The sequence below is a fragment of the Protopterus annectens genome, chromosome 15.part0 (genome assembly GCF_019279795.1).
Source record: "Protopterus annectens isolate FY-2018-M chromosome 15.part0, PAN1.0, whole genome shotgun sequence".
Lineage (NCBI taxonomy): Eukaryota > Metazoa > Chordata > Ceratodontiformes > Protopteridae > Protopterus > Protopterus annectens.
The window spans coordinates 200344040-200369057 of NC_056749.1; the positions used below are offsets into that span (position 1 = coordinate 200344040).

The window sequence follows — 25018 nt, forward strand, 5'->3', positions numbered from 1 at the left end:
TCAATTGCAGGAGGAGTCATTACTGGGCACATTGCGGGTGCTGCGAAGAACACTTTTGGCTGACATCAAAGAGTGAAACAATACTAATTTCATGAACTTTAATCATAGTTCGACTTAGGAACGGGGTCCATTCCGATCATGGTATTAGAAACCCAAAAGATTTGGAGAAAATAAAAAACAGATTCTATAGGAATAATAAGGGTACTAATTGGTTCTCTGAGACGGTAGCTAACAAATGGAATAGACTGCCAAGTTAGATATTTTTAAGAACCGCTTGAACATGTACTATGGGAACAACTGTTTTGGTATATTGGCAGACTAGAAGGGCATTATTTGTCCGTACTTGAAACATTTGTACATCTATTAGTAAGCCTTGGAAGGGAGAGTGAGAAGACATGCACACACACACACATCACTGAATATGATTTCCCCCTGTTAAATACTCAAATGACAGCTACAGTATGATGGATCCTGGTGCCACTAACAGCTCCTCATCTGGCTCCACAGTTCATAGGTTCATACTAGGCTATCTGCCCTAGGGCATTTATAAGCCTAGCCAGAGTGTGTTTGGCTTTCGTCACCCATTTTAAATTAATTTTGCTATGCCCTTTTTCGAGGTTAGTATACTGTGCCTCTGTCTAACAGTGACACAGAAGTGATACCCGGGTAAACCTACGATCTCCCATCCACTCCATCAAGATTCCTCTTGAATAGAGTCAATGAGGGACTCTGCCTAACCTGGACTGGGATTTTATTCCAGAGTGAAGGGAGCCTCTGGGTTATGAATCTGTCCCTCCAGCATGTCCTATTTATTTCAGTGCTGAGGTTCAAGTCTCTCGAACACATAGCTCGATTGGATTTTCTGAGGTGCAGCATGTCCATTAATTCCGGGTTGGACATGGCTTTATACGTCAGGCACAGATCGCCTCTGAGCAGGCGGTATGCCACTGAGTAGAGCTGGAGTTTCTTTAATTGGGCAGCATATGGCATCTGTTTGAGCCCTTTGATCCTCTTGGAGAGGTACTTTTGGTGTCTTTCCAGTTGCTGCAGGTGTCTGATAAGGTACATCCCAAAAGGGGAATTGTACTCAATTATGGGCCTGATGAGTAAAGAGGCATGATAACCTTCCATGATCTGGATGTGAATCCCTTTATGATTAGGTGGGCTGTATAAAATGTTTTTCTAACCACTTTGGCCACGTGGTTGTCAAATGAGAGATGGCTATCAACTTGGGTCCCCAGGTCCCTAATTACTTCTTCTGTACTTAATGGATTACCACTTTGTTTTTGCCATAGGGGATGACTATACACTTTTTGGCATTTAGCTTTGAGCCATGGCTCTGGCACCAGTTGCCTGTTTCTATGAGGCCCTTTTGGAGGATGCTTGTGTCAGCTGGAGAGTCTATTATGGCACCCAGTTTGCAGTCATCTGCGAACTTGGTCAGCCACAGTCCTTCCGTGTTGGCCTGTACCTCTGAGAAATATATACCGAACAAGAGAGGTCCCAGGACTGAGCCTTGTGGGACGCCACTTGTAACTGGTTTGGAGTCTGACATGGCTCCAGCAATTCTAACCATGTGGGTTCTGTCCTTGAGCCAGTTTGCAACCAGTCTAGTGACATAGGGGTTTATATATTTAAGCTGGTGAGCTTATCTATAATGCCCGAGTGGGGTATTGTATCGAAGGCTTTTGCGAGGTCCAGGCAAGCTGTGTGGACCACCTTCCCCTCGTCAATGGCCTTGATGACTGTTTCAAAGAAATCGACCAGGTTTATGATGCAGGATCTGCCCTTAAAGCCGAACTGGATAGGATCCAGTGTCTGTAGGTCCCCAATATTTTTATTTATGAGGTCCATGATGATCCTTTCCATAGCTTTGCAGACCAAGCTAGTCAGGCTTATGGGGCGATAGTTTCCAGAATCCGTTGAGGCACCACCTTTGTGGAGAGGGACCACTGTTGCTGTACGCCACTCTTTGGGTACATATCCTGTAGTAAGGCTGAGATTGAACAGTAGTTTTAGGTTTGGGTTTAGCTCTTCTTGGAGTTCATGTAGGACGCAGCCTGGGACACCATCTTGTCCCATTGATGCTGAGTTTTTTGCTTTGGAGAGGGCGGCTCTTACCTGAGCATCTGAGATGTCATGGGGGCAGCACTCTGGTGGGATAGATATTTGCCCTTTTGGTGGGGAGGGGGGGGAGTTTGCACTGAACCTGTCAGCTAGGATGTTGGCAATGTCTGTGGGTTCGGTGTATTTTTTGTCATTTTGGACTAATTCTGAGAATATCTGGGAATTCCCACCCAGGTTCCTAACATAACTAAAGAAAGCCTTGTGATTATCCTTAGTGTCCTGTGCAATTTTTCTCTCGAAGCTGGCCTTAGACAATTTTATGATTGCCCGTAGTTTTTTGCTAATACTGATCAGAGATGCCTTCCCTTTTTGGGATTTTGCTCTATCATGTAGTAGCTTCCTCCTTCTATTGTATAGTTTGTTTATGGCTGGGGTCCACCAGACAGGACGTCTGCCTTTGGAGGACTGGGTCTTGGTTTTATTTGGGATTGCATGATCCATGCATTCCTGAAGGTGTTCATAGAATGCATTTATAAAGGATTCTGCGGTCTGGGCGTATTTTCCACAGGCCGGGGCTTTGAAGGATTCCACCTCGGTTTTGAGGAGTGTGAAATTTGCTTTAGAGAAGTTTTTCACTGTGGTTTTCTGGGCAGGGGGTGGGGTCGGGATGTGAATATCCAGTGAGATTAGTTTATGGTCTGATCTTGCCAGTGAGGGATACACTTCTGGTCTGGAGCATAGAGTCCCCATGTTGGTGATGATCAGATCCAGTATGTTTTCCCCTCTTGTGGGAGTGGTAACAAGTTGTTCCATAGCATTTGAGTTTATAAATTCTAGGAACCTTTGGGCTAGGGTGTTGGAGCTAGAGTAATGCTCCCAGTCTATGTTTGGGTAGTTGAAGTCGCCCAATATAATGGTGTTTGGAGAGACCTTCATATTTTCCAGTGTTCTCAGGAAGGCTGAGTGGGGTTCCTGGGTTTGGGAGGGTGGTCTGTAGCAGGCTATAAACTGGAAGGCAGTTTTACCCACTGTTAGTTGCACATGGATAGTCTCTGATGCTTCGTGTTGTGCCACCAACCTGGAGGTGTGGGTATTTTTGACAAATATTGATACTCCCCCCTCCTTTTGTGGTTCAGTCCAAGTTTTGTGGCCGAAAAGGATGGTATGAGGTATAACCTGGTAGTGCTCTGGAGCCTTGAACCAGGTTTCTGTTACTGCACAGATATCGATGTTCTCCATGCTGAGGAGAGTTTTGAGTGCGTGCATCTTGAGGTTTAGACTTCTGGCGTTGAGTAGCATTACTCTTAGTTTCTTATCCCTTGTGATACCTATGGAGGTGGGTTTGTCTTTTGAGCCTTGCCTAAAAAAGGCACTATGGGGGTAGCAAGAGCCTTTGCCAATATCCGAAAGCCCAGGGGTGACAGGTGCAAGCCGTCCCTAGCGAAGCATCGTGGCTTGTCGAGCATGTCATCCCAGGCTGACAGGCATTGGATCCCCTTTGAATGACACCAGTACTTAAGCCAATTGTTGAAATTGATCATCTTGTCTTCATATTGTGGCATCATTCGTGGTGAGGATAAGATGCTACTCAAGGTCAGGGTCATACCGGCCTGGGCTACATGCTCAGAGAGCTCCTCTATGTCTCTTTTCATGTAGTCCAGGGATGTACGTCTCAGGTCATTCACACCAGCATGGACAATGACTGAGTCATATTTGTACTTGCCTTGGAGTGACCTGAGTGCTTGTGTTATGTGGCGGATCCTAGCGCCCGACAGGCAGCTCACTGTGACCTCCTCCTTGTTCAGCCTGGTGAGTGGGACGTCAGTGTGCCTGACGATAGAGTCACCTATTGCAAGTGTATCAGGTGTGTTGTTTGGCCTTAAGGGCTGTGACTGTTCGGCACACTGGCTTTGTGAGCTATGTGCTGCACGTGTTTTGTTTTGGGGTAGCGGTTGCTTGGGTGTCTGCTTTGGAGGTCTCTGCTGCTTAGGCAGATTTTTATTTAGAGCCTCCGAGTATGTTTTTGTGTGTTTATGTGTTTGGTTTGCTGTCGTGGTAGGTCTATGTGAGACTGGAATTGTAGTGAGTGTGGTTTCCTTCTCCTCCTGACTGGTTACGCCAGTACTGAGTTGAGAGAGCTTAGCCTGCAGTTTGGCTATATGGTTGCATCTCTCACATGTGTTGGAATTTGTTGGGAGGAGGAGAGGGTTGTCTGTGTACATGAGGCAGTTGTAACATTGCCTCAAGATTCCCAGATTCACCAGCTGGACCGGAGAGGAGATTGACAACTGACCTTTGGACATGCTAGAATAGTATTGGGAATTCCTTTATAATTGAAAAAAAGGGCCAATGGGGAACAAGGTACTCAAGGGGAGTTTGTGGGGGTGTAGTGCTTTTAATTATTTAGTGCTGACTTATATAATTGCTTTAGTGAGCAAGTGCCAGCTAACTTAAATGCAATGTGTTACAGGTAACTTAAATGCAAAAACAACAAACAGTAACTTTCTTTCAAGTGAAACAAGGAAATAAGTACAGTAAGCAATGCAGATATCACTAGGGATCTACAGAAGCACTGAAAAGCCATGTTATAGGTGGAATTAGCGTTTCAGGGAAATAAGCAAACAAACAAAGCTAGATTCAGCAGGCCTGGATCTAGTCTATGCTACAACAAACAAGGTGTACCAATTTCAGTAAGAAACAGTTCAAATATGCAGGCACTATAAGCCTTTAACCAGAAATTCCCAGCTCAGAAGGGCAGAGTCCAGCCTCTCCTCCCACAAAAGTGCAGACCACGAACCTTCTTAATGTAAAATAACTGGCCTGAAGCCCAAGTACTTAAACCAGAACTAATACACTTTTAGAATAACAGACACTGAGCCCTCAATCAGCAGTTCCCAACTTAGAAGGATGTAAGCTACCTGTCCTGCCACCACAGTGCAGGCCACAAACCTTCCTAATGTAAAACAACTGGTCTGAAGCCCAAGTGCTTAATCCAAAAGACTTAGAATGATAGCTACACTTTAATCAAGTTACTACCAAGCAGTAATAAATACAATTGAATATTTTAAAATATGTCTGGATTAGTGTTCAAGTTATACAAACAAAGCTAGATTCAGCAGGCCTGGATCTAGTCTATGCTACAGCAAACAAGGTGTACCTATTTCAGTAAGAAGCAGTTCAAATATGCAGGCACTATAAGCCTTTAACCAGAAATTCCCAGCTCAGAAGGGCAGAGTCCAGCCTATCCTCCCACAAGAGTGCAGACCACGAACCCTCTTAATGTAAAATAACTGGCCTGAAGCCCAAGTGCTTAAACCAGAATTAATACACTTTTAGAATAGCAGACACTGAGCCCTCAATCAGCAGTTCCCAACTTAGAAGGATGTAAGCTACCTGTTCTGCCACTACAGTGCAGACCACAAACCTTCTTAATGTAAAACTGGTCTGAAGCCCAAGTGCTTAAACTAAAAGGCTTAGAATGAGTTACACCAAGCAGTAATAAATACAATTGAGTACTTTTAAGATGACGCAAAAGCAAAATAAAGTAGGAAGAAACACAAATACAGTAAAAGCAGATAAAATTCACAAACCTATAAATGAGTAGACACGAGGTTTTGCCCTCTGAACCCATACAGCACAGGGATACATCTAGGATTTACTGCAAAGAAACAGCTGAAGTATTCAGTGAACAGTAGCAGAACATGGATAAATATAAAGATCAGCAGAAGAAGTTGGATGGAGAGAAAAGCAGGGAGTGATACAAAAACAGCACAATACAACAGGAATACAGTTCAGCTGTACAGTAAATTGGAACTATGCTGTTAAAATTGTTTGCAGTGCTCTGGCACAGAATTAAAACAGTTTTCTGGTATCACACCAAGAAAGCCTTTTTCTTCTAAACTAATTTTTCATTTACTACTCCATCCTCTGCTGACTCATTATCCTTGTTTATCCATTTCATCAAGCCATTTATTAGTTATTATATATAAATCTAATGACTGAATCATCTGATTCCCATAATATCAGAGGAACATTATACTGTCCAAAAGACTAACATTTCCAAACTCTACTCTCTGGACAAATTGTTTAAGCAATCATAAATCATACCGCCCCCCCCAAAAAAAATTTCAGCATACAATAACACCAGTATCTTAGGGCATGTTAATATCCTGGCAGCCCTAAGAAATACAGCTGCTAAACATTCAATAAACAATTCTCTTAACAAAGACTAGAGCCAAAGAAACCTGCTGACCTTGCAGGACATAATAAATCTCAAGCATTGTGTTTCTTTTTAGTCTGACGTTTGGATTCAATAAGTGATGAATTTCGGGATCCACTATCATCATCTAATTAGTAGCCTAGGGACTGAATGTTGTGCAGAAAATCTGCTTGACATATGTCAATGTATCCTACAGACTGTCTCTAGTCTAATTAAAAATGTATGGCATAATATCTTAGAGAGATCTAAATAAGTCAGTAAAGTATATTATGAAACAAGCATACCACATGAAAATAAATACAGGCATTATTAAATGTTCCACATGCCTACCTAGCCAATTGTGTTAACTAAGATTATGTATCTGCCATGCAGGATTTATATTCCATTTAAACAGAGTTGTTTATTTTTGTGTGTGTGTGCATGCATGCATAATAGTACCCAAAGGTAATATGCAGTGACTGGAAGTCAGGAAAGAACCCTGGGAACTGTGAGAGATCTTAATCTCCAAGTTGCTTGTAGGTCTTCATGACTGATCTTTCACCTAGAGTTTTGTACTGTTCAAACTCTGTGTCGATGTACAAAAAAGAATAAAATTGTGCTGGGATTGATATGCATCACAGCACAGTCATGTAAATGATAGCATAAACCATCACAAGGAGAAAGGACTTAAGAGGAGGGAATGAACATTAGATAGCAGCTGTTTACTCACTTATGCTTCATGGGTGAAATAACAGCTTTACTGGCTCACTAGACCAAAAGGGAACTAGACATGGTGCAGATTCAGATGAATGGTGGATGAAATAATGCAGAGGGTATACAGCATTACTCTTATTTCTAAGATTATTGCTTTTGCCCATTCCAAATCTCTGAGAGTACCATACTAGGGTTTACATATTGCCTACGTGTACATTTATGTAATGCACAATACATTTTTTAGTTTGTTCCTTGTTACTGTATATGTTCTCACTAGAAGCCCAGCCTGACATTTATTCTGGCCATTTTGACCATTGTCCTTTCATCATTTCCCGACAGACCTCTCATCTATATTAATTTTTCAGTCATCCTGATGGAATCTATTTTAAATACTTGTAAGAACTGCAGACATTCTACAGTGCTGGCAACTTAACATCGATTAGTGGCTTGAATGCTCTTAGGATGGTAAATGGGTTAGATGCATTTTTGGACCTGTGAAAGGCATACAGCAATACTAAGAGGAATATTTTTGGGGCTGTGCTGCAACAGTATTGCATTCCAGGGCTACTACTGCATACCCTTTTATCCCTGTATCTAAGAATCAAGAATTGGATCCAGTACATTCAAGGTGATTATAGGACTCCAACAGGAGTGTGTGTCATGTCCTCTCCTGTTGTTGTTTTCATTGAAAGAATATGAAACTGGTCCAAAAAGTATCCATTCGAGGACATCAACCTTGCATGTTTGTCGTCTGCAGTTCATGTCCTTTTATTTTATTTATTGACATTTGTTAACCAGGTTGGTCCAGCTGGGTCAGAGGCCAGTTTTCAGTGGAGACCAGAGGAGAAAATCTCAGATACATAAAAAAATTAAAGATTACATAGGTAACAAAATAGAAGTAGCAATACCAAGTGACACTCCCAAAACATGTTAGTACAAATTTGAACATAAACATAGTTAGATCACCCTAAGAAAAAAAAAACAATGAAATAAATAGATGAACATTTTGACATATGTACAAACAAGTTATATACAAGTGATCAGATTTTTTGCCTAGGCTTCCTAGGAAGGTATATTTTAGCCTTAATACATTATGATCTATGAATTACAAGTGTACTGTTTCATACAAATAAATTATAACAAGGAAAATACAATGAATACCATTTCCCTTGTCTGGTATTTAACAGTTTTTTTTTTTTTTTTTTTTTTTTTAGAAATCTGCATATATTCCAGGGTGCAGAGCAGCACACCTCCCTGCAAAAATTGTACTTTCTGCTATATGATTTATGACTTTTACTTTCAGTCATGGTCTTTAATGCAACATGTACATAAAATGCATTTTGTACTGGCTCATCAGGAAGATTATACTGTGGAAGACTTCTTGATGGCTTTGTTATATTTTTTGAAAATGTAGTTATTTCTGTACTTGTTCTGAACTGCTCCTGTGGATTTTCTGGCTCTGGTATTGAGTGTGAGTAGTAAAACATTACTTAAGGTTTTAGAAGAATATTATTTTGCTTTGTATACTGGCAAAATTTGTGGCATTTTTGTTGTTTTGCCTCATTTTGTCATATTTAATGAAGTTGCAGATAAATCTGTGGCATGAATCCTGGAGAGAGATCCGTGATGTCATAAAATGGATATTATATGATTTCCGAGAAGTAAAGTAAGTTAAGGTTTCCATACATCTCCTGTTGAGTGCAAAATGAATGACATTCCATCTGGCAAAGTTCAGTTTCCCAGCACTAAACTCCCTGATTGATGTTTTACAGAGGTGATATCTGCAGGCATGGTTTTCTAAGTGTGCTCCATGAATAGTTCATTTGTTTTCCAACATTTCCTTTTTTCATGTTGGTTTGTCTGTGGAGTTGGTATAAACAAGTTTGTGGGGTGTGGGGACTTGCCCAATATAGGTGTGCAGGGAAGTATCATCATCATTTTTTCTACATGAGGTTGGGGTATCGTGTCAACTGTTGCCAACTTTATCAATTCAGTGCCACACTCCTGCCTTCTTCAATACTCAGTTTTGATGGTCACAGACCTTCTTTCTCACTATCCATCCATCGCTTTGCTGGATGTCCTCGCTTCCTCTTACCTTCTTCCTGTCTGTCCCAAATCTTCCTCACCAGATTGTCTTCTGCTTTTCTGCATGTGTCCAAACCGCTGTAATCAGTTCTCTTTGATCTTTTCTGCAATTGGAGCTACTTTGGTTTCTGCTCTTATGTCCTCATTTCTTCATCTATCCCACAATGTGCATCCTGCCACCCTTCTCAGGCACTTAATTTCCATCACCTCTAGCTTCTTCAACTATTCTGACTTTACTGCCCAGGTTTCTGTAACATACAGTTCTGTTCGCACCTCTGTCCAGTACACCTTATTTTTCAGCTTCTTTGGCATTCTTCTGTCAGACTACAACTGACACTATGACAGTTGGCTGCAGCCCCTCTGATTCTAGCTTTGACCGCTTCTTTTAGACTTCTTCTCCTCAATCATCCCTCCCAGATATTTGAAGCTGTTTTCGTGTTCCGCTATTTTCCATTCTATCTCTTGTCTCAGTTTCTTCTGATTTCCCCAATTTGCTGCCATTACCACCATCTTATCTGTGCTTAGTTTCATCCCATGTGCATTCCGTTTTGCATTCCATTCTCTTATCCTTTGATTGCAGGGGAATATGCCCCCCCCCCAATTTTTTTTTCTTCAGGTTGAATTCATGAACAGTTTTGGAGAGTTAGGTGGTTCCACACCAAGAAGAAAACAACTGAGTCATAGCAGAAGTGGGCAGTCAAAGCACTGTAGGCAATGGTCTCATGCAGTTGTTTAAATATTAACAATAAAAAACATGGATCTGCTAAGTATTATGGTAAGGAAGTGAAAATAGTTTTTAAAAGGTTGTCAAGGAAACTTCAGCATTAATCAAAAGATGGCCATGATCAAAATGACAAGGACACAAAGTTTATATGTCACATTTGCACAAATGTCACACACCAGTGAGAGGTAACCTAAATAGTTTCTTACTTGCTAAATTTGCTTTGCTAAGACTTTTGTAAACTCAAGAATATTGTGCTAACACTCAGTTAATATTTGCTTCACAATGATCCACAGCTAAACCTGGTATTATAAGTCATTAACAGCTAAAAAGCATTGAATTACTCAGCTCTTATTATTTTTGCAGTTTTGTAGATGCTGTAAAATACATAAGGGAGGTGTCAGTGACATACAACAGAATAAATGTATTCATTGTTCATTCAACTGTGAATCAAAGGTTCAAAGACTTTAGTAAATGTCCAGAAGATACTTGAAATAGTTGTGTTAAATAAAAGCAAGTGTCTGCATTCCATTAGCCTATGCTAGCTTCCTGTATGAATGGAAAAATATATTTGACATATCACTTAAAAAGCTCTCAAATGCGGGATTATCCTGTTAATGCATGAAGCACAGATGTTTCAAGGCTGGGTAAATTTTATTTTTCATATAGCATGAAATACCATGCTGCATTCTCTCTTGGCTTTGTGGTATGGTCCCTAATGTTTTCCATCCCCTTTCCTGATGTTGGGGAATCTTTGCAGTCAGCTGGAAAAGGAAGAGTACCTATACAAAAATAAAATGAAAACACTTTCCATAACATGGCAACGGTCATGTGACTAGTCACAGTCTTCATTATGCAAAACTCTTTAGGCAGATAAATCTCATTTATGTTTCGATAATCGATAAAAAGTGCTCCTTATCACAAGAGTCAGGGCTAAAAGTGTGGTCACTGCTATAATGAAAATGAAACTATGATTCAATCCCCTTAATAAAGAATTCCATGACTTGTTGTACCCAAACAAAAGTATTTGGTGTTGGGGTTCAGCCCCCTCTTACTCCAACCACCCCTGCAATATATAGTAACACCAAGGTCACTGTATTTCAGAGTAGGTTGAATACTCAAAGAATCATCAAGCTTAGACTTAGTATATAGAATATAATATAACATAATATGATATAATATATATCCCCCCCATTTACATTTGCAATCCCCGACATGCCAAGGGTCGTAGATACCAGTACTGGGAAACACAGCAGGCACCCAATAAATGTCTCAGATGGTGATACTGCAGTATGCAAGATAAAGTGGCAAACTATAATTATGGAAGCGTTTCAACAGTAACTTCCCATAGATTTGCAGAACATATGACATCCTGGCACATGTGGTAAGTGTTATACCTATCAGTTACTATAGCCTTAAGTGAAAGTGAGAGTGAAAAATCCTAAATGTCTGGTCAGTGAATGCTAAAGTTTAAAGAAATCATATTATGACATTCGTCTTGTGAATAGCACAAGGCTAGAACATGACTATGGAGATGTGTTACCTTATTACTGAGTGTCACCCACTACAGCTGGCTTTCCAGTTTTTTATTCAGAGTATATAAGTGATGCAGAAATACACTGTCTTCTTTCAAAAATAATTTCAAGTAACTTGTGCAGCTACTTAGAAGAGCAAGCCTAAGGATATTTCTCTTTCCTGCCCCCCCCCCCCTACCGATGATTGTAGCAGAGTACAGTTAAAAGCTCATCACAGCTAACAGCTCCTTTTGTTATAGTAAAACATAAGCAGGAAATGATTGTGCATTCGTTTCAGTTCCAGGAAGGAACACTGGTTTATTTGGAAATAGCTCAATTGCCTGAACAATGACCAACTTCCATTGGATCCTTGTTTATTTTTTAATTTTTACTTTGTCCTCTGTCCTATTTTAGTACATCGGAAGCAAAGGAGAAATGGTTTTCAGCTCTTCAGTGGTAAGTATGGGTAACAACACTATTTTGTCATTCTAATACATTTTCTTGATTTTGTAGAAACAGTGCTCCATTGTTGATGAAAAGTTTGATGCTATTGTAGTTGAAAGATCATAGTTTGTTAAGATAATAATGTTCTTCACACACGATACAAGAAACATGTTTGAATTTAGCTTGAAATACTCATGGAATTGCAACAGAATTCCGAATTATAATACATTTGAAATCATAATAATGTTTTCAAAGCATTTTATTGGTGTTACCTGCCATAGTTTGATAAATGTTGACTGGACAAGTAAGTATATATTTTTGAATGTTGAATTGCTACAGTACAAAACCATAATTGAAATGTGTCTTGCTCTTTTATGGAAGGATTTATTTCTGTATGACTGGGTCTAATTTTTAAAAGCATATATGCTTCTCAGATTAACATTTAATTGGTTTTAATGTATATGCTTTGCCTTATTAATCTCACTGAACCAATTTTATTTATTTTCAGTATACAAACTTTTGGACAGTATAAAAACATTTGGCCATGTTATGTATACTTTTTAGATAAATATATTTAAGGACATTTCCCTGATAAATTAATTCCTAGTTGAGAAAAATGTATACTAGCATGTAAACTTTGGAAACATCTCAAGGCAGTCCCATTTCTCTAGAGGGTTAAGTTTTGACTATGACCCAGGTGACTTAAGTGTGACAAGTGGCTGGGGCACCTTATAGAGCTGATGTGGGTAAGGAGAGGAATGATAAGGCTTAAGCAGGATGAAGGAAAGAGTGTGTTGTCCTTACAAGCAAACTCTAGTAAAATCCTATATGGAGACTAGGGAATGTATGGAGGTGCTTGTTTACAGGGCCAATTGATCATGTCATTTTGAGGCACGGAGTGCTTTGCAAACAACCACTGTATGACAACCCATTAGATTATAACCATTTAGATGCTAATGAGTGTGCAGAGGGAGTTAAGGCTTAAAGGGAAACCCTGATCCTTCGCAAGAACAGTAGTAGTTAATGTGCTGTAAGAGGATCACAGCACCTCCTGAGAGAGGCTTAGGCTGAGCCAAAGACATGTACAGCAATGTATGCAGGTCAATACTTTACTTGTGTGTTTTGCACACATGGGGCAGGGCTTAATAGGTAAACCTGTAGTAAACTGTGGGTGGTGATGGGCAACCGTGTCTCGCCATGGCAGTGCCAATGGGAGTGGCTGTCCTACTGCATAATACTGGATAGGAATTGTAGAGAATACAAACACAGTGGAAAGTGACTATGGTGCTGGATGGCAGACAAGAGAGGGAGAAAAGAAATACCATGATAAAAAAAATCTTTCTCTGCCAGTTTTGTCAGCTGTATTGCTTTCTGCCATCACTTTCAGCTCTACTAATTTATTACCAAAACTATGTATTTCTACATTTCAGAAAAGCAACATTTGTGGTGATGATGATAAATACTTACATTACTAATTTACATAACCCCCTTCCTCAGTTTGTACAGATACAGTTTTTAGGTCGATGACATAAATGTGAAACCCAGAAACAAAAATAAAAAAGGATGGTAGCCAATGTCTAGTCATAGTACGCACTAAACAAAGAAAGAAAATAAATTACTCTTAAATAATCACTATTTGGAAAACCTGTTTTCCATGTCCTACAGATTATATACTGTCACTCTGATGTTGATCCAGTTTTGGCAAACTGATGCAAGCACTAGAACAAAACTTGTCTGATACCAAAGCCACACCCATCCTGGAGTTTCCACCCATCCAAACCCAATGTAATTATCTCTGTACCCATAACACATACCCAAAATTAACCTACATACAATTCGAGGCACTGCTGCAGAGGAAATCATGAGTCTATCTAAATCTGACAATAAAGTCAGTTTCTTCCATCATTAGTGCTCAGCGTTTTGACCTATATCATTAGGTGCTACTATCACAATTCTCAAACATGTGGAACAGGTTATAACAGAAAATGTTAAATCTAAGTTCGCTTTCCATTTGTGAAGCAGTAAGGCATACATCTATGATGCCTGTGACCCTCGTCGGAGTACTTATCCTGATCCATGTCTTACAAGGCAGCCAAGGGAATACAGCAAACGATGAGCAGCTATCAATGTCACAGCGCTGTTGGATATTCTTTGTGAAAAGTGTTACATGCTGATATACAACTCAATCACCTACCTCTAGAATAAGAGACAAAGAAAAAAATAATAATAATGTGGGGGGAAAAGGATCAAAATCATGGACAGAAAGTTGCATGAATAAGAGGTTTTGCAGCATTATGCATTTTTTGAAGTATATGAATTCTAACTCAAATGTCTGTCAAATGTTTGTTTTTGTATCCTCCTCAAAGTTTTACTCCCTCAATATGTGACTGCATTCATCAATGATCTGCCGGATCATCATAAATTTTATGAGGAACACACCAAAGTTGTGACATTCTGAGGAATCAGAGAATTTTGAGCTATGATTATTTAGTGAATGCAATCCTCAATGAGGTGCCAGAAAAACAAAAGGCTTTCAAGGAACAGGCCAAAAACACAAGCTAAAATCAGGAACATTCTGTAAAAAATCATGCAAAATTGAGAGATATGATCTTGAGTGTGGTGTACGAATGTTATTTAGTTTGATAAAGTCCTCAATCCTGTCAATAAATGCTGTTATATTAAACAAATAGAAAGAAGTGAGGCTCTATCATTGCTTGCAGCAGCTATACAGTCTTAGTGACAGTTAATTAGCATCTTCTCAGTTAGGCAACAAAAAAGTTAAATATTTGTAGCTGCACACGCCATAAATAATAAGAAAAAGCAATTAATGGAAGGCTCACGTTGCTACTCATTTACCATACTTATCTCTGCTCTTCCTAAATAGCTCAACTGCTACTATCTCATCACTTTTCTCATCATAGGAAGTGGCTGGTATGATCCAAGAAGAGCTCAGAGCCTTGGTGTCTCCTTGCTTATATAACATTTGTGTGTTAAGTGTCTATTAGACTCAACAAATACATACCACGGAAGTGTTACAGTTTCAAAGATGCAACATTGTTAACTAAGAACAGATTGACTTGTTCTACAAAAGTCAGTCAAGATGAAGAGTTACAACATTCTACACTTCTTTTGCAGCTAGCCTTGGGCCCTTCCTGCAGCCATGGACTCCAGGAAGCTGTCTGAAATGTCTCTATCATAATCTGAAATTATCCATTACTATTTTCCCTAGCTAGAAACACAGATGTTGGCCTGTTCCTAGTTAAATACATTAATAATTCATGTCACTCTTCTATCCAGAATCTTTCAGCAATGTTACTCGATCATGCTCAAACTCAGATATTCAGGTAGCTTCATGCAGGACTACCTGTGCAGTAACATGCCAAATAGCTCAAGAAGAATCCAGTTTATGTATGTGCTCCTAACTATGTTGATCCTGACCAAATGCTGCAACATAAACTATATCCATAATGATTCATTGGATTTCTAATGAAACTGAACTGCTCCACTTCATCAGAACATCAATATGACTTTTCATATAGTTTGGCTGTCCACAGCAACCCATCAGCAGCTCACACTCAAAATCTGAACCACCAGTACAACTTAACCCTGCTTGGAGTTTCCTCAATATCCTGACCAAAATTCACCTCATAAGTAAGAATGCCACCAAGTTCTTCCCCAAAAATGGCTACATGACTAGCAGGTTCCATCTAATTGACACTATGGAAATGAAAACATACAAAATGACTTCTTGAATTGGATTTCCTCTCACTATAATTATGTCAAGAATTTCTTTCCCCTGCATATATCACAGGTTAAATCAAATCACCTGACTGTTACCCAAGTCTTTAATACAAGCCTCCCACTCAATAAAAAACAAACACAGTTTTGGATTATTTATGAGGCACCTTATTGCTACTTACTGACATCCTGGGGAAGCAGATCAGGCATATTCTACCAGACAAACCCATTTGCGATGCCACCCTTGTGTTTGTATCCTCCTCAAAGTTTTACTCCCTCATGAATAAATGTATTGAACATGTTGTTCCCATCCACCATAGGCATTTTAGTAAATTCAGAGGTAAGTCAGTAAAGAAGTTGCATACAAATCAATTCTACAGGAGAAAGAAAAAGCTCGAGTCTTTGTGAAAAAAAATCTCATCTGCCATGCAATAGACATGATCTAAAGACATTAAACACAATCATTGGGTGAAGAATCAGAGAGTACAAGACCATTTATAAACTTAGAGCAGGCAATAAGAATCATAAGTAAAGAAAGAAATTTGCTTTCACTTTTGGTCTGATTCTTCAGTGTTTTCCTCATCCCTTCAACACACCCTAAATAACAAAAAGACTTCTCTGTAATAACTGGGGAAGAGACAACTAAATTAAGTAGAGAGTCTAGAAGCCATAACGTCCTAGAAGCTCTGATATACATTTTAGAACTTTACCCCAACTTTTTCATCCAGTGGTAGCGTGAACTAAAATCATGTTTAAGAAAAGAAATCCAAGTTTTTTTTTTTCAGGAAGTAATAAGTTGTACCTAAGGCTTAATGTTAAAAGGCAACAAAAACATTAGTTCCCAATAACTTGAGAAGACAAATTCTTGTAAGGATAGATAAAACATTATTGTGGAATAGTGCCTACCTCCCCTGTCCACCAAAAAAGATAGTCACCATCTGTCTACCTCTCTGGTCATAGAATAGAATAAAAGTGAAAGCACAAAAGGTCATAGTTCATGGTTTCATAGGTGTTTACTAGGCTAATGCCCACAAGGGCCTATTTAAGCCTAGCCATGCATTCCAAATCTCTGACAAGTTCTGGTACCCTTGATAAGAATAACCAAGGGCTTGGGAGATGAAATATTTACAAGCAGGAGCCTGGGAGATGAACCATTTACAGGATGCCTCTATCCATTAGAGACATAGGTGCCAAACCAGGGATGAATTTCCTGCTGCCCATCCAATTGTCCAACTTGCACTTGAATTGGGTTAAGGAGGAACTGTACTTCGCATGGATGGGGAACCTGTTCCAGACACAGGAGAGTCTCTGTGATACATACCTGTCACTCCAGCAGGTCTTATTTATAACACAGGCAAGGTTTGTGTCTTTAGAATGGGTAATTCTGGTGCTGTTTTGTTTTGTGGATATGCTGGAGGTCCATCAGAGTGGGGTCTGACAATGATCTGTATGCCCGGCATAGATCTCCTCTCAACAGCCCTTAGGAGACAGAATACAGAGATAGGACTTTGAGCTGGTCTGCATAGGACATTTTACTTGCACCCTGTATTCTTTTAGTGAGGAACCTTTGTAAATGTTCCAATTGTTGGATATGCCTGGTTAGGTACATACCAAAGGGGGGCATTGTACTCAGTGATCGGTATGATGAATGCATAGAAAGTACAGTTGTGTGCACTTAACCATAAATGTAGATGTTCGAGTGTATTCACTGTTGCAGTCATTACATTTGGGTTATCCTGCTGGCAGGTTGCCCTCAGTCAGCCTGAATTCCAAAGACTTGGGTCCTCTGTCGGTTGCTGTCGCCTCTTCCCTAATGTCAGGTCGTCAGGGGGTATATAAAAGATGCAGCCAATGCCATTTTATTTAGTTTTTCTTGCCCCAGATGTCAGGTGCCCCCAAAAGGGTAGGCTAAAATTAGGTAAATAAAACATACATGCACCAAAATAAGTTTTACCTTCTTCTATAAGCAAATACACCACATAGGTTGTATAGATTAGAGAAGTAAAGATAAGTTCCAGCAAAAATAAGGGGGATGGCGGGTGGGTAACCTGGACTGCAACAGTGAATACACTCGAACATCTACATTTATGGTAAGTGTACACAACTGTACTATGTTCTTCGTGTTTCACTGTTGCAGTCATTACATTTGGGTTGAGTCCCAAAGCTATGGTTGGGGGGCTGGAGCTAAACTGCATTAGGAGCGGCTATGAGGCCCTGCAGAACTGCAGTGGCAAAGCCTGCCCTGGATTTAGAGTAAAGAGGCAGATTGTAATGTTTTGTAAAGGTATGCACTGAACTCCAAGTAGCAGCCTCCAAAATGTCTTTGGTTGGTACTCCCCTGAGAAAGGCTGCAGAAGTGGCTGCAGCTCTGGTTGAATGTGACCTAATGCCCTAAGGCACTGGTTTGCCATGTTGTGAGTAGCAGAAACGAATGCAGTGACCTATCCACTTTGAAATAGTCTGCTTGGAGATAGCCTTTCCTTGTGATGCTATGGCATATGCCACTAGTAATTGCTCTGTCTTTCTGAAAACTTTAGTTTTGTCCAAGTAGAATCTAAGTTGTCTGTGTACATCCAAAGAATGCAGAATTTCTCCCCCTTGTTCTGTGGATTTGGATAAAAAGTTGGCAAATGAATTGTTTGGTTAAGGGCTACACTGGATACCACCATAAATGCAGGGTTTGTTCTCAGAGAGACCCTGTCTGGATAGAAAATGATAAAGGGTTCCACAGCCATGAGAGCCTGTAGCTCTGAAACTCGTCTTGCAGAAGTTATTGCTAGGAGCAGAGCTGTTTTCCAAGATAATAACTTTATGTCTGCAGTAGCAGCTGGCTCAAAAGGAGGTAAGGTGAGTTTTTCCAAGACATAATTGAGGTCCCATGCAGGTGTTGGCGATCTCCTTGGAGGCCTTAAGTTTTTGGCTCCTCTGAGGTACTGCCTTAATAAAGGATGAGAAAAAGAGTGGTGGCTCTGTATTGTAATGAGCCAAAATGGCAGAGGCATGGATTTTAATTGATGAAAAAGATAGGCCTTTGTCCAGCATCTCAGTTAAATATTGCAAAATCTGAGGAATATTTGGGACAGCTGTATCAGTTCCTTGAGCTTGGTTCCAAGCGCAAAATCTCTTCCATTCCCAGCATAGGATTTTCTAGTACTAGGCCTTCTGGCTTCTAAAATGACATCCGTCACAGCTTGACTGAGAGGTGTGGTTTGTATGGCTACATTATCCTCCATGCTGCCAGGTTTACGGTCCTGAGTTGGCTGTGCAGAATCTGATTGTTTTGTTGGGACAGTAGATTAGGTATTTGAGGTAAGGTCCAGGCTGGGCATTGGGACAAGTTCCTTAAGATCGGATACCAGTACTGGTGTGGTCAGTCTGGGGCAATCAGAATCATTTCTGGTTTCTCCTGCCTGACCTTTAGGAGTACTTTGGGGAGGAGAGGCAGTGGAGGAAAGGCATATACTGATGGGTTTGTCCAGTTGAAAGATAAGGCGTCCACTTTCCAAGCTTGTCTGTGATAAGTCCTTGTGCAGAATCTTCTTAGTGGATTGTTTTGAGGGGAGGCAAATAGATCTATGTCCGGGCGTCCCCATTCCATTGTTATCATGCTGAAGACTTGTGGATACAGGTGCCACTCGTGGGGATCCATGAGGTTTCTGCTTAGTTCATCTGCCAGAGTATTTTCCTTTCCTGGCAGGAATTGTGGCTGCAGATGAACTTGGCAAGTCAATGCTGTGTCCCATAAAGCCATGGTTAGTCTGCATATGGGGAAAGAATGAGTTCCCCCCTGCTTGTTTATGTACCACATGACCGTGGTGTTGTCTGTCTTTATCAGTAGTTGTCCCGGATGAAGTAGGTCCTTGAAGGCTGTCAGGGCATTTTGAACAGCTAGCATCTCTTTTTCATTGATATGTAGATGCTTTTGGTTTGTGGACCAGGTTCCCTGAATGCCTCTTCCTGCCATGTGTGCCTCCCAGGCATAATCTGATGCATCCGTCGTTAGGCTCTGCCTGGCTGGGGGTAGTGAGAATGGCTGTCCCTTGTTTTGGTGACAAGCCTTTGCCCACCATCGAAATTCCTGTTGCAGGCAGGGTATTAGAATAATCATTGTTTCCAGACTGTGGCAATGTTGTGTCCAGACACTTTTTAGGTAGCATTGAATTTTCCTCATATGCAGTCTTGCATATGGAATTAGTAAAATGCAGGATGCCATGAAGCCCAAAGCCTGCAGAATTTTTCTTGCAGATAACTGGACCTTTGTTGCCATTTCCTTGAAATGGGTAGTCAAGTTGCCTTTGTTTGTCTGGAGTGAAATAAGCCATCTGGGCAGTTGTATTTAAGCTTGCACCCAGGAATATTATCTCTTGAGAGGGTACTAGTTTTGATTTCTTTTTGTTGACTGTGTACCCTAGGCATGTTAAAAGTCTTATCACAAAAGTCAGATGCTGTAGTAGAATGTCCTTGTTCTCTGCTTGTATGAGGCAGTCGTCCAAGTAAGGATATATTTGTATTCCTCTTTGTCTGCAGTAAGCAATTACTGGTGCCAGACACTTTGTGAAGACCCTGGGCGCAGTAGATAAGCCAAAGGGCAGTGCAGAGAATTGGTAATGCTTTGAGCCAGCCTTGAATCTGAGGTATCTTCTGCATAATTGTCTGATTGGGACATGCAGGTATGCCTCTTTTAGGTCTAAAGTCATGAGCCAAGCCTTGCTGCCCAGCATGGGCAGAAGCTGCTGTAAGGTCAACATCTTGAATTTTGGTATATCCAGGAAAGTGTTTAGAATAGATAGGTCCAGTATTGGTCTCCATACTTTGTCCTTCCTGGATACCCAGAAAAGTCTTGAGTAAAATCCTTGTCCCTGCTCTTGCTGTGGCACTTGTTGAATTGCCCTCATGTCCATGAGAGCAGCGACTTGTTTTTGAGCCTCTGCCCATTGATTTTTTGGCCAACCGTTTGCTCTTGGCGGGGTATGGAAATGAAACTTGTAGCCTTGTGACACTATGTCTAGAACCCATTTGTTTTGGGTTATAATGTGCCAATTTTGAGAAAAAACTGCTAGTTTTCCCCCTAAGGGTGTTGCCAGAGGATAAGTGCTTGGTGCAGGCATGGGGAAGTCATTGGGACTGTTTCCTGTATGGGTGTGATTTGTCTTCTCCACCTTTGGAGGTAGAGGCAACTCCACTGCTTAGACCTGTAGAAACCTTGCGGCTGTGATCTGCCTCTAAGGCATCTGGATCTGCCCCTTTGAGGTTTGTCTGAGACTGGAAAGGACCAATTCTTTGTAGGCCAGTGTCTGCTAAATCTAGGTGGCTGTACCTGTAAGAAATCCTTGACCATTTGCATAGATTTAGTTTTGTCCTCCATTTTCTTTAACACCTCTTTTGCCTTAACACCAAACAAGGTGTCATGTTGTAAAGGAGCATCTAATAATTTTGCTTTAACATGGTCAGGCAGATTTTGTTCCTTTAATCAAGCATGCCTCCTAATGACAGAACCCGTAACAGCGGCCCTGCAGGAGACCTCCAGAGAATCGAACCCACATTGCAAAGTATGCTTTCCAACTTGTTCAGCTGCATGCAATAAATCCTGCATTTCTTTGTTTTCCACACATTCAGAATTTGCCATCATTTTCTGTTTAAACAGTGTCATGATATATTGCTGATATTTGAGCATATGAAACTGGCAATTTAAAGCCCTTATAGCCAAAGTAGCAGATGTGTAAATCTTTTTTCCCCCATCTATCCAGTGCCCTAGAATCCCTGTCAGAGGGGGTACGGTTTTTTGCAGTAGAAGCCTTGACCCCTTTCGGACCCTGTGAAATAGTTTCTGGGTCAGCAGTAGGGTTTTTGAAAAGGAATTTATGAGAGTCAGGGACCCTGTAGTATCTGTCTGGCTTAACAGGAGCTGGAGGTAGAGTCAGGGGTCAGACTAGACTCCGAGAACACATCATCTACAATGTCTAACACAGGTGGAATAGCTAGAAGCCTGTGTTGAGGTAGTAAAAGTAAGCCTCTGAGCCTTTTCTTAGATTCTGAAAAATCTTGGCTCTCCCAGTGTAAGTGCTCCCTCATGGTATGCAAGGTTCCCCAAAAGAGTAGTCCTCAGGAGGAAAAGCTGAAGGAATTGACTCTTCAGCATCAGAATCCTCATGGGGGGAAGAGAATATTCCTGATCAGAAGAGGAATCAGAAGAAATGGAAACCTGATCTGAAGATTCATAGTGTGTCTCTTGCCTAGGCCTCTTATCAGGAGGGGTATGAGAACCCCTGATTAAGGTAATTAAGTCTTCGGCCATTTTGAGCATCTGTTTTTTGGGCATGGAGGCCTGTCCTTGTGGCTGGTGAACTTGTTTCTTTGCTTTTAAAGGTGTTTTAGCCTTTGTCTTTGAAGTCGGTTTAATATATAATTGTTTGGGTCTGAATACACCCTCAGAAGCCGATGCCTGCTCAGCGGCTGCAGACCCATCTGAGGGAATTATCTCCGAGGCTCCACTACCTTGAGTTTCCATCGGCCTGGCCGACTCCACATGGGAATAGGTAGCAGCCTGTGACTCTAAAGTAGCGGGCGTCAGGTGCTGTGAAAGCACCTCACTGAGGACCGGCGACTTGCTTAGGAGAAGCTTCGTTGTCGGTTTTGGACCTCAGCTGCCTGTCTTTCTTTTCGTTTTTTGTGAACTCCGGTAGTCGGGTGGCTATCCAATGACATTGTATAATTAAATCTTCGCCCAAAATAGCTTAATGCAAAATCGCACCAACGCTTAATAGTGCGTTGGTTAAATCTAGCACAAAACCGACAACTAGCAGCATCGTGGTCAGGGCCTAGGCAAGGAATACAATAAGAATGAAAGTCCTTATGAGATATTTGCTTCCCACAAGAAATACAATTAACTTTTTCTGACATCGGTCTGGAGCAAGAAAAAAGTTTCCCCAACGGAGTATTTAGCTTTTAATGAAGACTTCGGATCTGAAACCCGAACACGAAAATCTCAGGAGTTGGCCGACCGGCACTTGCGAACTGCTTCTGCTTCAGGCACCGCGCGGCAAGAAAGACTAAATAAAATGGCGTCGGCTGCATCTTTTATACCCCTGACGACCTGACGTCAGGGAAGAGGTGACAGCAACTGACGCAGGACCCAAGACTTTGGAATTCAGGCCGATTGAGGGCAACCTGCCAGCAGGATAACCCAAATGTGATGACTGCAACAGTGAAACACAAAGAACATCAGTGGAACAATTACTTCCTTGGACCTAGATGTCATACCTTTGTTTATAATTTTTGCAACATAGAATGAGTTCGTCACTACTCTAGACAAGTAATGGGCCAAGGCTAGATTACTATCTGTATGTGTCCTTAAGTCCCTGTCTACTGGGTCAACTCTAAGGGGTGTATTGTCAATATGATAGATAATGAGGGACGGATACTATTATACATTTTTTGGCATTTAGTTTTAGTCCATGCCTCTGACACCAGTTGTTTGTCTGTGTCAGCCCCTCCTGGAGAACATTTATATCAGTGTGGGATTCAATGACAGCTCCTAATTTGCAATCATCTGCAAATGTAGTCAGCCAGAGACCACTGACATTGGCCTTGACTTCAGAGAAGCAAATGCCAAAAAGGAGGGGTCCAAGGACTGATCCCTGAGGAACTCCACTTGTGACTGGCCTCTTTGTAGAGGGGGACTTCCCAGTTCTAATTTCCTGGGTCCTGTCTGTGAGCCAGTTGGCTATCCACCAGGTGACACACTGGTTTGTACCTACCCTATTGAATTTGTCAACAATGCCAGAGTGGGGTATTATGCCAAATGCCTTGGCTAGGTCAAAGTAGGCAGTGTGAACTATGTTGCCCTCATCCATTGTTTTGTGGACCTTTTCAAAGTAGTACATGCCCTTGATGAAACCAAATTGGGTTGGAATCATTGTCTGGAGGTTTACTATATCGTTATTGATCATTTCCATGGCTTTGCATATTAGACTAGTGAGACTTATGGGTCCTGTAGATGGCCCACCTTTGTGTAGAGGAATGACTGTTGCTGTTCTCTATTCATGAGGCACAAAGCCTAATTGAAGGCTACAGGTAAATAGCAATTCCATAGGGCCTGACAGGTCATGATTCATGCTACATAGAAGGCATCCTAGGGTATTATTAGGCCCCATTGATACAGTGTTCTTGGCCTTAGAGAGAGCATAAAGGACCGGTTTCTGTAGTGATAGCAGGGGGAGTTATATTTAATGGCATTTCTGGCTCAGTATAGGTAGCTCCATTCATGCATTTCAAGACTCTACTGTCATATACACACACAACATGCCTCTTCACTCATACCTCCAAAAGGCAAATGCAGTCTGTGTACCTCTGTATTGTTAGACCAGGATGTTGGCGAAAGAACAAAAGACTGCAGCAATATATTTCACCCTCTTGCTATCAGACATATATATACACAGCAGGCTTTCTTACACTTACTTCCAAAAGGTAGAAGATTACAGCTTGTTAATTGTTCTTTTTTACTGCTACATAGAACCTTGCATACCCCTGAATCGGGCAGGTTGAATTAAGGAGGTCTTTTGCTGGTAAGAGTAAGGAAAGTTGCTGTTTATACAGATGTTTGACAAAAATATATATATGTGCACCCCACTTCCCAAGTGTTGTGTGACTACAGATACAATTCTTGATATTTTTCCATAATTTTTACACACACATATATAGAGAGACTGCCACTAACAAGTTAGGTCTATGATAAGACACAATCACACACCACATGCTTGCCTACATACTGGAAAAACTCCAGTTCACCTACACCATGTCTTTGTGTTGTTTAGGAAACACAAACCAGAAGATAAAACTCAGAGACAATAAAGACACAAAGACTCCACAAAACACTAACTGCAGATGAAGAACTCGGTCAGTAAACAAAGTGTTGTGATATAACTATTTCGCTTGCTCCACCACTCTGCCAGTAATCAGTTGCTTTCATATACAGCCTGCCAAGGTCATGAAAGACAACTATTTTTTGTGCTCACTCTAGCACATTTGAAAGATCCTTCTAAAATGTCACTTGCTGTCTGGAACTTGAACCCTGGAATAAGAAATCTTGATAAGCTTTTCCTTTTCTAACATACACTCCTGAACTATTTCATTACATACCTTACAACTGTACAGATTTTTGCAGTATGTCCAAATTTTTGCCTCATATTTGTGGTCCATTTTTCATAAGATTGTGGTTTTCTGGCAGCTAGGGGCAAATCATAAAAGACTGAAGTTCAAACATGATAGACATTTGATTTTCAGACTTCATACCCTTCAGAAATGTCATGCTAATGCAAAACCTGTTATTCTATAAACTTTCTAAGTTTATAAGAGCAATATTTAAAAATTCTCTCTATTTTTGGGTCTTTGTCCGACTTTTATTTATGGCTTTGTCCAAGATTTCTTACTATAAGAGGTTGAGAGGTATGTTTCATTAATTTATCTCAATGCAACCTCTTCGTAACTAACCCACTCAGGAGTAGTCATTTGATCTTGTTTTCTAGCAGTCCCTTGTAA

General features: G+C 40.8%; 1 protein-coding gene across 2 annotated transcripts in view; it reads left to right on the top strand.

Moving 5' to 3' along the window:
* LOC122790119 (rho GTPase-activating protein 20-like) overlaps positions 1-25018 on the top strand; it is an 872483-nt gene that overhangs the window by 648889 nt on the left and 198576 nt on the right. For both annotated transcript variants that reach the window (XM_044057693.1, XM_044057694.1), the window contains exon 5: positions 11714-11755. In XM_044057693.1, coding sequence (XP_043913628.1) covers positions 11714-11755 — 42 coding nt within the window. The remainder of the gene's footprint in view (positions 1-11713; positions 11756-25018) is intronic.